The sequence below is a fragment of the Heterodontus francisci genome, chromosome 9 (genome assembly GCF_036365525.1).
Source record: "Heterodontus francisci isolate sHetFra1 chromosome 9, sHetFra1.hap1, whole genome shotgun sequence".
NCBI lineage: Eukaryota > Metazoa > Chordata > Chondrichthyes > Heterodontiformes > Heterodontidae > Heterodontus > Heterodontus francisci.
Window position 1 is genome coordinate 76,032,371 of NC_090379.1, and position 14,078 is coordinate 76,046,448.

Consider the following 14,078-nt stretch of genomic DNA (forward strand, 5'->3'; position numbering starts at 1 on the left):
AGGGCAGGCCATATTAAAGTTAGTAATGAGTAATGAGCCAGATTTAGTTAACAGCCCTAACGGTGCATGAATATTTATTGAATAGCGATCATAATAGAGTTCAACGTGGTGTTTGAAAGGGAGAAACGTGAAATAGCTGCTAAATTTCTAAATTTAGATAAGGCTGACTTCAATGGGTTGAGACAAAGACTGTCCACAGTAAACTGGGAAATCTGTTAATGAGTAATGTGGCAAAAGATTAGTGAGAGGTGTTCAAACAAGAATTTGATGTGATAAAGAACCAGTTTACACCCTTAAGGGCAAGAGTTCTTACCAAAAATGGCAGCCCATGAACAACTAAAGAGATAAGAACCAGCAAGACGCTGAAAGAAAAGCATACAAAAAATAACACAGATCCTGGCGAATGGGAAAAATACAAAGGCTGACAAAGCAGCTAGTAAGAGCTACAAAAAGAGAATTTGAAAAGAAAATTGCAAGGCAGGTCAAATCAACACACAACTTTTACAATTACTTTAGGAAAAAAGAGAGTAGTCAGAACAAAGTTGTCCCCTTAAGCTTTCAAAGTGGTGTTGTCAATGAAAATAAGGAAATGGCGGATATGCTGAATAATTATGCATCAGTATTTACAGTAGAAGAAGGGGTCAGCATGCCAGACATCCCAAGGAAACTATTATTGAATCAGGGACTTAACAAAATTATCATAAGTAAGATAACAGTAATGGAGAAATTAATGGCACTGAAGAGCGACAAATTAGAACATTACAGCGCAGTACAGGCCCTTCGGCCCTCGATGTTGCGCCGACCTGTGAAACCATCTGACCTACACTATTCCATTTTCATCCATGTGTCTATCCAATGTCCACTTAAATGCCCTTAAAGTTGGCGAATCTACTACTGCTGCAGGCAGGGCGTTCCACGCCCTTACTACTCTCTGAGTAAAGAAACTACCTCTGACATCTGTCCTATATCTATCACCCCTCAACTTGAAGCTATGTCCCCTCGTGTTTGCCATCACCATCCGAGGAAAAAGACGCTCACTATCCACCCTATCTAACCCTCTGATTATCTTATATGTCTCTATTAAGTCACCTCTCCTCCTCCTTCTCTCCAACGAAAACAACCTCAGGTCCCTCAGCCTTTCCTCGTAAGACCTTCCCTCCATACCAGGCAACATCCTAGTAAATCTCCTCTGCACCCTTTCCATAGCTTCCACATCCTTCCTATAATGCGGTGACCAGAACTGCACGCAATACTCCAGGTGCGGTCTCACCAGAGTTTTGTACAGCTGCAGCATGACCTCGTGGCTCCGAAACTCGACCCCCCTACTAATAAAAGCTAACACACCATATGCCTTCTTAACAGCCCTATTAACCTGGTTAGCAACCTTCAGGGATTTATGCACCTGGACACCAAGATCTCTCTGTTCATCTACACTACCAAGAATCTTCCCATTAGCCCAGTACTCTGCATTCCTGTTACTCCTTCCAAAGTGAATCACCTCACACTTTTCCGCATTAAACTCCATTTGCCATCTCTCAGCCCAGCTCTGCAGCCTATCTATGTCTCTCTGTACCCTACAACATCCTTCGGCACTATCCACAACTCCACCGACCTTAGTGTCATCTGCAAATTTACTAACCCACCCTTCTACACCCACTTCCAGGTCATTTATAAAAATGACAAACAGCAGTGGCCCCAAAACAGATCCTTGCGGTACACCTAGGACCAGATGGTTTCTATCCCAGGGTTTTAAAAGAAGTTGGTGCAGATGTCCTAACTATAATCTTCCAAAGTTCTCTTGATTCAAGAACTATTCCCTCAGATTGGAAAATTGCGTATGTCTCTCGAAATTGCTGGAGTCTATAAGGACAGGGTGATTGAACACCTTAAATTTTCAGCTGATCAGAGAGAGCCAGCATGGATTTGTGAAAGGTAGATCATGCTTGATGAACCTGAGTGAATTTTTTTGAAGAGGTGTCTAAAGCTTTGGTGAGGGGAATGTTCATGGATGTTGTTTATATGGACTTCCAGAAGGCATTTGATAAAGTCCCTCATATGAGACTGTTAGCTGAAATTGACACTCATGGAACTGAAGGCAAGTTATTGACCTGTAAGAATTTGGCTGAGTGAAAGGCAAGATATGACTAGTGGTGTTCCGCAAGGATGTGTGTTGGGGCCTCAACTATTGACTGTATTCATTAATGACATTTATGATGGGTTGGAAAGACACATATCCAATTTTACCAATGATACAAAGATAGATAGCATTGTAAGCAGTGTAGATGGAAGCATTAAAATACAAAGATATTGATAGCGCAAAACTGTGGCAAATGGATTTCATTGTAGGTAAATGTAAGGTCATGTACTTCCTAAATGGTTAAAAGCTGGAAAATTGTCATTTACAGCACAGAAGGGAAGCCACTTGGCCCATTGAGTCTATGTCGGCTCTCCGTGGAGCTATGCAGTCAGTCCTATTCCCCCACTTTATCCCTGTAGCCCTGCAGGTTTATTTCCTTCAAGTGCCCCTTCAGTTTTCTTTTGAAATCATTGCGGTCTCTGCTTCCCCCACCCTCTTTCTTAATGAGCAAGGGGATGGAAGGTTATCGAGGGTAGGTGGAAATGTGGAGTGATCAGTTCAACCATGAACTTAATGGCGGAGCAGGCTCGAAGGGCCAAGTGGCCTACTCCTCCTTATTCGTATGTTTATAGGCAGCGGGTTCCAGACCATTGCCATTCGCTGTGTAAAAAAAAAAGTTCTTCCTCATATTCCCCCTGCCCTAAACCTTAAATCTTGTCCTCTAGCCCTTGTACCATCAGCTAATGAGAACAGCTTTTATTTGTCTACCTTATCCAAACCTGTCGTAATCTTTTACCTCTCCATCAAATCTCCCCGCAATTTTCTTTGCTCCAAGGGAAAACAATCCCAGTTTCTAGAACTTAACCTTGTAACTAAAATACCTCATCCCTGGGACTATTCTGGTAAATCTCCTCTGCACCCTGTCAAGGACCCTCACATCCTTCCTAAAGTGTGGTGACCAAAATGGACACAATACTCTAGTTGTGACCTAACTAGAGCTTTAGAAAAGTTCAGCATAACTTCCCTGCTTTTGTACTCAATGCTTGTACTTATGAAGCTGAAGATTTGCTGACCACTCTCTCAATATGTCCTACCACTTTCAAAGATCTATGCAGATGCACCTCCAGGTCCCTCTGTCCCTGGACAGTCTTTAGAACTGTGGCATTAAGTCTGTATGGCCTCTCCCCATTCCTTTGGTCAAAATGCATCACTTTACAGTTCTCTGTATTAAATTCCATCTGCCACCTATCTGTCCGTTCTGCTAGCCTCTCTATGTCCTGTTGCAGGCGGTTTGAATCATCCTTCCTGCTTGCCACTCCAAGTTTGGTATCACTGGCAAATTTTGAAATATTAGACTCTATTCCAAGATCCAAGTCTTTATATATAATCAGAAAAAGCAGTGGTCTTAGCACCGACCCTTGGGGAGCGCCACTGTCTACCAACCTCCAGTCTGAAAAATTTCCATTTACCACGACTCGCTGTCCTTAAGCCAAGTTTTTATGCAAGTTGACACTGATACTCATATTCGTCGAGCCTCAATTTTACTAACCAGCCTTTATGTGGTACTTTGTCAAATGCTTTCTTAAAATCTAAATAGACAATATTCACTGCATTTCCTTCATCAACCTTTTCTGTTACTGCATCAAAAAATTCAATTAGATTAGTCAAGCACGATCTACCTTTCACAACTCTGTGCTGGCTATCCTTAATTAGCTCAAACCTCTCCAAGTGCCTGTTGATTATTTTCCCCCCTGATTATTGTTTCTCAGACCTTACCCACCACTGATGTTAAACTGACTGACCTGTAATTACTAAGACTGTCTTTACAACCTTTCTTGAAGAAGGGTGTCACATTTGCCACACTCCAATCCTCTGGCAGATCCCCCTGTATCGAGGGAAGTCTGGAAGACTATGGTGAGCCTTTCCGCTATCTCCACTCCCAGTACCTTTAGCAATCTAGGATGTAAGCCAGGCAACTTATCCACTCGAAGTATAGCTAGCCTTTCCAGTACATCCTGCCTCTCAACTTTCACCCCATCCATTACCACTACCATCTCCGCTTCTACCAATATTTTGTCAGCATCCTCTACCTGAATAAACACTGATACAAAGTTCTCATGAAGTGTTCTAGTCTTGCCATGCACCTCTAAGCATAGGTCACCCGCTTTGTCCTTAATAGGCTTGACCCCACCTGGTAAAAAATATTTGGGCTCCCTTTTATGTTCACTGCCACTCTGTTTTCATAATCTCTCTTTGCCAGCCTTATTTTTCCCTTCATTCTCCTCTCAACTTATTGTATTTGACCTGGTTTTCACTTGAAGAATTCACCTGACATGCATCATACACTTTTTTTTGCTCCATCATGTTCTCTGTCTCACTCATCATCCAAGGAGCCCTTTTGTTCCCTTCCCTTTCGCCCTTGATGGAATGTACCTAGCCTGTACTTGAAGCATCAGCTCCTTAAAGAGTACCTATTGTTTCATTACAGATTTTCCTGTCAGTCTTTGGTTCTATTTTACTCTGGCTAGATCTCTTTCATCCCATTGAAATTAGCCTTCCAATTGAAATTAGCCTTCTTCCAATTTATATGTTCGTGGAGGTCCAAAGAAACTTGTGGAGCTGGTGGGGAGTCTAGGTACATAGATCATTTAAAATGTCATGAACAGGTACAGAAAGAGTGAGAGGGGACGCAGAGTGAGAGGGGACGCAGAGAGAGAGAGAGAAAGAGGGGGGACGCAGAATGAGAGCGCGAGCGAGAGGGGGGGACGCGGCAAGCTGTGGGGGGAGGTGGAGAGAGAGGGGGCAACGACACGGGGTGGGGGTTGACTGAGATAGGGAGGGAGGGAGAGAGAGAGCACGATCAACATCACTTCTGACAGATGGCCATCTATCTGGAAAACTCCTCATCCCTACAACAAGTGCGTGGCAGACATTGACAACTTGTGCAAGCAAAGGAAAATGCCAGGTATCTTCACTAAATCAGTGTCCAACATAGTGAAGAGAAACTAAGTCAATAAATTAGTCTGCCAAAGCTTCTTCACAAAAATGCGCATTTGTTGTTGTTTTGATTAATAGCAAGATACATTTTAATGCCTTTATCTTTCCGAAATTCTCTCTCCGGTCCCCTAAGTAAGACAAAATTTGTAATGTGGCCCCTCAGCAAGGTTATATTAAAACACAAGGTTAAAGGCTTGCGTTAAGTAAACTAATTTTCAAATGGCAAAAGACACTTAGAGAATGACTCAATTTCTACATTCTGGCATGCAGTGCTTTCACTTGGGACACAAGCTTAGTGACATGTTGGAAGTTGCTAGACTTGTACTTCTATATAAATGTCTCCTGCTTTCCATTTGGAATCACATTGTTCCAGAACTTGTATTGAGGGGAAAACAGGCAAGAAAATGCAAGGAATCTCCAGAAGTCAGCACTAAGTTCCTCATGAGTACAAGAGTCAGGTGTAATGAAGCTGAATGATATCGGTAAAAACAGGATGTTGCTGACCCGTATACAATAGTTAGTAATAGAATGTAACAGCTTTAATAAAACTGAATCCATGATGAACTGTCTATGATTCCTTAAAATCCATGCTGCATTTGCAGTTAAAAATTGTCGGCGCAGACATAGTAAAAAAATTTACGTTTCAATGTCCATGTTAGAAACTTTTTGCTGCAAATTGGATTAAAGGACATGTTTTAAAAGTATGTGAAAGATCAGTATCTGAAATGTGCATTAATTACTATCCAGTTTGAGGGCAGATAACCTGAGTGGCCATTGTCATTTGAAAGTTGTCTGTATCATATAATTACATAACGTTAAAAGTGCACCTTTGATAACAGGCTTGGACATAAATTGGTTAGTCTGGAGTACAATCTTACAGATAGTGACTGAACATTTTGTAACTGAACAATACGTACAGTAACAACCGCTCAACATTTTGCTTAAAAGCTTTTTGTTGATTATCCAGTCAGAGATGAATTGGAATTGACAGTAATAGACTGAGATAGATTAGATTAGAGATACAGCACTGAAACAGGCCCATTCGGCCCACCGAGTCTGTGCCGAACATCAACCACCCATTTATACTAATCCTACACTAATCCCATATTCCTACCAAACATCCCCACCTGTCCCTATATTTCCCTACCGCCTACCTATACTAGTGACAATTTATAATGGCCAATTTACCTATCAACCTGCAAGTCTTTTGGCTTGTGGGAGGAAACCGGAGCACCCGGAGAAAACCCACGCAGACACAGGGAGAACTTGCAAACTCCACATGTGACTTTAAGAGAATCGCTTTATTGGAGGAACTGAAGGGCGCTCTTTATTTGTAATTGTGTTTATCCAATTTTGTCACTAGCTTTGGTGAGTAAATAACATTTTGTCCATGAGAGATGCTGCTGTTCCTGTATTTTAGAATCCAGTACTGAGTTTAACAGCCTGTTGAGATGAATAAACTAGTCTTGGCTACCTACCATTAATCTCTCTGTGGCTTCCTGTCCTACTCTGCTTTTCTGTTTTACATGACTCTTCTCAAGTATTCTTCTGCTCTATCCTATAAAATTCTCCTGACTTGCAGGTCACTGCCCTTTTGTTGGCTGCTCTATCTTCAGACACACATTGCAAACAGGTGGAGAAGTTGCGCAAACATTGACCATCACTGGTTAAATTGTCTTGTGACAATAGCAGTGTGAGAAATTGTATGTCTTCCTATTGCTAATTTTCTACTTCCTCATTTCAATAACCACAATAACAATCCTCTCCTTGAGTTTCATGGTTTATTGGATGAATTTGCACTCCTGAAACAGTGTGAATCCATAGAGGCCATCCAATAAGGTCTGTCTACCACCCCGTGATATGGTATAGCTAACTCTGTTCTGTCAACAAAAGTAATTCGTGTTGGCATTGCATACTATTTTGCCTGCTAGCTAGCTAATACAGTTGTGCTGCTCTCCATTGATATTTGTATGCTTAACTATATATAGAGAGAAATGTGTTTTAAATCAGACTATGTAATGGTGTTAGATTGGATGTACACTTTTATATACAGACTAATTGCCCCCATGTCTATGGCTGAGTCAATAATTTTTGTTAAATGTCTGTGGTACAACATGTTGCTGCCTATCCCTGATGACCGCTGCAATGAAGGCCTTACCTTTCCAAAGCATGCTGTCTCTGCTGGGCAGTTGAGTCTCCAATCAGCAGACCTACCTTCTGCTGGCCTAGTTGGCTTTTCTCTCTTTCACCTTACGCATATTTTCTCTTCTGCCTGGCTGAATTGTGCACTGGTAGATTTTGTTGAATTATCACTTAAATCTCTACAAGGAAAATCAATTGATAAACTACGAATAAGTATAAATCCACTTTGAGAATTAAGGCTCAATTAGTAGAGTTCATATAGAAAATTTTGGGTGCAGCTTATTCCTGCTGGTGCTGGGTTTCAAACAGAAGTCTTCATGGATTTTTTAATATTTTGTCACGCAAAGCTTCCGTGAGTTAAATGAGCATATTTTTAGTTGCCTGTGTTGCATTTACAGATATTTGCCTAAAATTTTCTGTTTTCCTCTAACAGTTAAAACTGGGTGGTATTTTGGGAGGTGGAAGCCTTGAACATGATCCCTTTACCATCTATGAGAGGTTAGCGGATGGGGAACCTATACCCACACCTCTTCCTCCAGTGTTATCTATGATCCGAGCAGCAGTTGATCTTTTTGGAGTGATATTCCCTTGTGTGGATGTTAAGCACAGGTGACGATTTCAAGCATTTATGAATTTGTTCTGCTTGTTAAACATTTTTTAAGTTCAAATATTATCATACGAATGTATAGTAACAAGTAAAATCATAGGAACAGGATTAGGCCATTCAGCCCGTCAAGCCTGCTCTGCTTTTCAGTTAGATCATGGCTGATTGTCTACCTCAAAGCCACTTTGCCACACTATCTCCATATCCCTTGATGTCATTCATCTCCAGAAATATGTTGATTTCTGTCTTGAAATGCTCAGTGATTGAGCTTCCACAGCCCTCTGGGGTCAAGAACTCCAAAGATTCACCGCCCTCGAAGTGAAGAAATTCCTCCTCATCTCAGTCTTAAATGGCCCTTCTTCTGAGACTATGTTCCCTGGTTTTAGACTCACCAGCCAGGGGAAGCATCCCATCTACATCCACCCTGTCATGCCCTTTAAGAAATTTGTATGTTTCAATGAGATCACTTCTCATTCGTCGAAACGCTAGATAATGCAAGCCTAGTTTCCTCAATCCTCATCACACAATCTCGCCATCCCAGTGATTAGTTTGGTGAACTTCTGTTGCACTCCCTGTATGGCAAGTATATCCTTCCTTAAATAAGGAGACATTGTACACAATGCTCTATACAACTGCAGCGATACTTCTATACTCCTGTACTTAAATCCCCTTGCGATGAAGGCCAACATACCATTTACCTTCCTAGTTGTTTGCTGCACCTGTATGCTAGCTTTTAGTGACTCATGAACAAGGACACCCAGGTCCCTTTGGACACCAACACTTCCCAACCTCTCGCCATTTAAGAAATATTCTGTCTCTGTTTTTTCTACCAAAGTGGATCACTTCATACTTATTCACATTATATTCCATCTGTCATGTTCTTGCCCATTCACTTAGCCTATCCAAATCCCCTTGAAGCCTCCTTGCATCTTCCTCACAACTTACATTCCCACATTTAGTGTCATCAGCAAAGTTGGAAATATTACAATTGGTCTCCACATCCAAATCATTTATATAGAATCATTGGGTTGTAAAATTATCCCTTTCTTGGGTCATTTCTTCTCTACCCAAGATGCTTCCCTGAACATTAGTGTGCAAATGATTCTTCTGTCCTCTGCTTCTTAACTTCGTGGCTGATTTCATACAGAAGATAGTGCATGCTGTTGATTGTTTTGGCTTTTATGCAAAATGTTTTGGGCTTCCATGTACTATGTGGGCAAATAGTGTACAGAATTGTAAGAAATAGAAATTCAGGTTTTTAAACAATGTATTTCTCACTTGTACACTCATTGCCAAAAGTCTGCAAAATCAATTTCAATAGATTTGTCCTGTATTCGCATAGGTTTACACCAAAATCTTAATTTTATCCATTGTGTGAAATATTTTTGTCTCTAATTTTTAACAGTTAACAACATTTAAGATAAAGTATTTCAAAAAGATTAAATCCTAAATGTACCTACTTGCACCAGTCAGGAATAAGTACTGGAAAATATTATCATATTCATACAAAATCTCCAACATTTTTCAACTGGCATACATTGGTGGTATTGTTTAGATTTTGGTTTAAGAACAAAGAACATTACAGCACAGGAACAGGCCCTTCGGCCCTCCAAGCCTGCGCCGATCCAGATCCTCTATCTAAACATGTTGCCTATTTTCTAAGGGTCTGTATCTCTTTGCTTCCTGCCCATTCATGTATCTGTCTAGATACATCTTAAAAGACGCTATCGTGCCCGCGTCTACCACCTCCGCTGGCAACGCGTTCCAGGCACCCACCACCCTCTGTGTAAAGAACTTTCCACGCATATCCCCCCTAAACTTTTCCCTTCTCACTTTGAACTCGTGACCCATAGTAATTGAATCCCCCACTCTGGGGAAAAAGCTTCTTGCTATCCACCCTGTCTATACCTCTCATGATTTTGTACACCTCAATCAGGTCCCCCCTCAACCTCCGTCTTTCTAATGAAAATAATCCTAATCTACTCAACCTCTCTTCATAGCTTGCACCCTCCATACCTGGCAACATCCTGGTGAACCTCCTCTGCACCCTCTCCAAAGCATCTACATCCTTTTGGTAATGTGGCGACCAGAACTGCACGCAGTATTCCAAATGTGGCCGAACCAAAGTCTTATACAACTGTAACATGACCTGCCAACCCTTGTACTCAATACCCCGTCCGATGAAGGAAAGCATGCCGTATGCCTTCTTGACCACTCTATTGACCTGCGTTGCCACCTTCAGGGAACAATGGACCTGAACACCCAAATCTCTCTGTACATCAATTTTCCCCAGGACTTTTCCATTTACTGCATAGTTCACTCTTGAATTGGATCTTTCAAAATGCATCACCTCGCATTTGCCTTGATTGAACTCCATCTGCCATTTCTCTGCCCAACTCTCCAATCTATCTATATTCTGCTGTATTCTCTGACAGTCCCCTTCACTATCTGCTACTCCACCAATCTTAGTGTCGTCTGCAAACTTGCTAATCAGCCCACCTATACTTTCCTCCAAATCATTTATGTATATCACAAACAACAGTGGTCCCAGCACGGATCCCTGTGGAACACCACTGGTCACACGTCTCCATTTTGAGAAACTCCCTTCCACTGCTACCCTCTGTCTCCTGTTGCCCAGCCAGTTCTTTATCCATCTAGCTAGTACACCTTGGACCCCATGCGCCTTCAGTTTCTCCATCAGCCTGCCATGGGGAACCTTATCAAACGCCTTACTGAAGTCCATGTATATGACATCTACAGCCCTTCCCTCATCAATCAACTTTGTCACTTCCTCAAAGAATTCTATTAAGTTGGTAAGACATGACCTTCCCTGCACAAAACCATGTTGCCTATCACTGATAAGCCCATTTTCTTCCAAATGGGAATAGATCCTATCCCTCAGTATCTTCTCCAGCAGCTTCCCTACCACTGACGTCAGGCTCACCGGTCTATAATTACCTGGATTATCCCTGCTACCCTTCTTAAACAAGGGGACAACATTAGCAATTCTCCAGTCCTCCGGGACCTCACCCGTGTTTAAGGATGCTGCAAAGATATCTGTTAAGGCCCCAGCTATTTCCTCTCTCGCTTCCCTCAGTAACCTGGGATAGATCCCACCCGGACCTGGGGACTTGTCCACCTTAATGCCTTTTAGAATACCCAACACTTCCTCCCTCCTTATGTCGACTTGACCTAGAGTAATCAAACATCTGTCCCTAACCTCAACATCCGTCATGTCCCTCTCCTCGGTGAATACCGATGCAAAGTACTCATTTAGAATCTCACCCATTTTCTCTGACTCCACGCATAACTTTCCTCCTTTGTCCTTGAGTGGGCCAATCCTTTCTCTAGTTACCCTCTTGCTCCTTATATATGAATAAAAGGCTTTGGGATTTTCCTTAACCCTGTTTGCTAAAGATATTTCATGACCCCTTTTAGCCCTCTTAATTCCTCGTTTCAGATTGGTCCTACATTCCCGATATTCTTTCAAAGCTTCGTCTTTCTTCAGCCTCCTAGACCTTATGTATGCTTCCTTTTTCCTCTTAGCTAGTCTCACAATTTCACCTGTCATCCATGGTACCCTAATCTTGCCATTTCTATCCCTCATTTTCACAGGAACATGTCTCTCCTGCACGCTAATCAACCTCTCTTTAAAAGCCTCCCACATATCAAATGTGGATTTACCTTCAAACAGCTGCTCCCAATCTACATTCCCCAGCTCCTGCCGAATTTTGGTATAGTTGGCCTTCCCCCAATTTAGCACTCTTCCTTTAGGACCACTCTCGTCTTTGTCCATGAGTATTCTAAAACGTACGGAATTGTGATCACTATTCCCAAAGTAGTCCCCTACTGAAACGTCAACCACCTGGCCCGGCTCATTCCCCAACACCAGTTCCAGTATGGCCCCTTCCCGAGTTGGACTATTTACATACTGCTCTAGAAAACCCTCCTGGATGCTCCTTACAAATTCTGCTCCATCTGGACCTCTAACACTAAGTGAATCCCAGTCAATGTTGGGAAAATTAAAATCTCCTGTCACCACCACCCTGTTGCTCCTACATCTTTCCATAATCTTTCAATAGCTTTTCAATGTAAATATCAAAATCCATAGGTAACAGTTCTAGAGTTGTATAAAACTTTTACCACTTCATTTTTTCCCTAGAGCACAGATATTGGATCAATTTACAGAGTCCATAAAGCAAACTAAAGGATCAAAGCAGCAAACTGTACAGCTAAATGTTTTTGCTGCATTCTGCTGTGGATTGAAGGTAAGCATGCTGTTTTCATCATGCTCCCTGAGGATAAAGAGAACTTGAAACTGTTCACTAATTTGAAATGACAAAAGTTGGGTTTGAATTGAGCTCAGGCTAATGCAGTGAAAATCTCATTTTGTGACTGTATGAGCCTTGTATGAAATCCATTTGACAGTCTCAGTATATAACCAGTATGAACAACTAGCTTCAAAGTGCCTGATGTTTGCTAAAAATTGGCTATAATTGCTATGTTATTGAGAATGATCATTAAGATGAGGCGTTTTTCTGAGATTTTTGATGAACCCACAATGAGGCAAAATTGAGTGTATTCCTCTGCATCTATGTGCCACACCTGGGAGTGTTCAATGGTGAAAAGTGGAAGAAGTGTTCCATTCCATATCACTAATACTCTATCCTCTATCTTAGTGAGCCAAAACAATGTGAAATGCATGAATGTAGAGTTATTGGCAAGAATTTTAAGCTTGTGAGTCTACAAAATGGTTGGCTTATTCAGCCAGCTGACTTGAGGTTTCGTCGTCTTGGTCATGCAACTTTACTCTTAAATTGATTGGAGCTGCTTCCAGAAAACAATCCATTAATGTTAATTGACTTGTTCCTTGTGCTCAATGATATTCTTCCCTTCTGATCACAATTTCCAAACTCTCTCCAGTTAGAATTACAGTATCCTACACATCCGTCAAATTTGCACGACTAAAACGCCCTGAAGAATTCGCCAAAGTAACTTTCTTCGAAAGTTAGTACTTAATTTCATATAAATATTGTGCACTGTTATGAGTTATATCTGTTGCACCTTCATAAATAAACCTTTCTCCATCAGTTGAAGTGCATTCAGTGTTTTCTCTCTCTCTTCCTCCATTTTGGCTTGTGTAAAGATCCCAGTAGCAGTTGTTAATGCTCATTTTCATGTTTGCAGTATTCTTTTTCCTCCTGTTTGTAATGAGCCTCTCTTCTTCTTTTGGGCCTCCTTATCTCGAGAGACAATGGATACGCGCCTGGCCTCTGGCGTGCGCTTTTTCTGCCTTTTCCTCTTGGCCTGACATTCTAATCTTGGTTCACAATTCTTTTTTTCCATAAAGTCATTTATTTATTTATATACGGCACATTCGGCCCATCGAGCCCATGCCGGCTCTCCATCAAGCTATGCAGTCAGTCCCACTCCCTGGCTCGATCCCCATAGCCCTGCAAGTCTATTTTAGAGTCGTAGGTTGGTATTAGCTTTTCAGTATTGCTGTTTGCTTCCACTGGGTGTCAGTCATGGCTCAGTGATGGCACTTTCATCTCAGTCAGAAATTTGTGGGTTCAAGTCCCACCCCCAAGGCTTCAGGGCATTATCCAGGCTAATGTTTCTGTGCAGTGCTGAAGGAGTGCTGCACCATTGGAGCTGCCTCTTTCAGATGAGATGCTAAACCAAGGATGAAACGTCGACCTTCTTAGATGGACATAAAAGATCATCTGGCACTTTTCAAAGAAGAGTGTGGGAGCTCTTCCCTAGTGTCCTGGTTAATATTTATCCCTCAACAAACATCACAATAGAATCAAATTTTCTGGACATTATCCCATTGCTGTTTGTGGGACCATGTGTGCAGATTGGGTGCAGTGTTTCCTACATTACAGCAGTACTTTATTGATTGTAAAGTACTTTGAAATATCCTGAGATTGTGAAAGGCAATTGTTAAGGCCACGTGGTGAGATGTAGGTGGTTCCCACTGTTCAACTCCCCACCTGACCGCAGCAAGTGTGTTTTGTTATTAGGGTGTTACGATCAGGTGAGGAGTGGTCGCAAGGCTCCTGCCTTGCCCTTCCTCTTGTTTGACCGCAACAGGTTTTATTCCTTTTTCAACAGTAGTTGTGCTTCCCACTTCAGTGAGTGTTTTACCTTTTACCTCTGTTGTGATCGTAAAGAATCAATCGCACAGGTTTTCTTGAGCTTAACCAAGAAAGAGGTGAGTTTATTGTACTTGAAAAAAAAATTAAACCTGATCTG

The 14,078-nt window shown here is 41.7% G+C and overlaps 1 protein-coding gene across 3 annotated transcripts in view; it reads left to right on the top strand.

Moving 5' to 3' along the window:
- The window catches only part of heatr5a (HEAT repeat containing 5a), a 117,740-nt gene that overhangs the window by 37,247 nt on the left and 66,415 nt on the right, over positions 1 to 14,078 (top strand). For all 3 annotated transcript variants that reach the window (XM_068039346.1, XM_068039347.1, XM_068039348.1), the window contains 2 exons: positions 7,650 to 7,825; positions 11,983 to 12,088. In XM_068039346.1, coding sequence (XP_067895447.1) covers positions 7,650 to 7,825; positions 11,983 to 12,088 — 282 coding nt within the window. The remainder of the gene's footprint in view (positions 1 to 7,649; positions 7,826 to 11,982; positions 12,089 to 14,078) is intronic.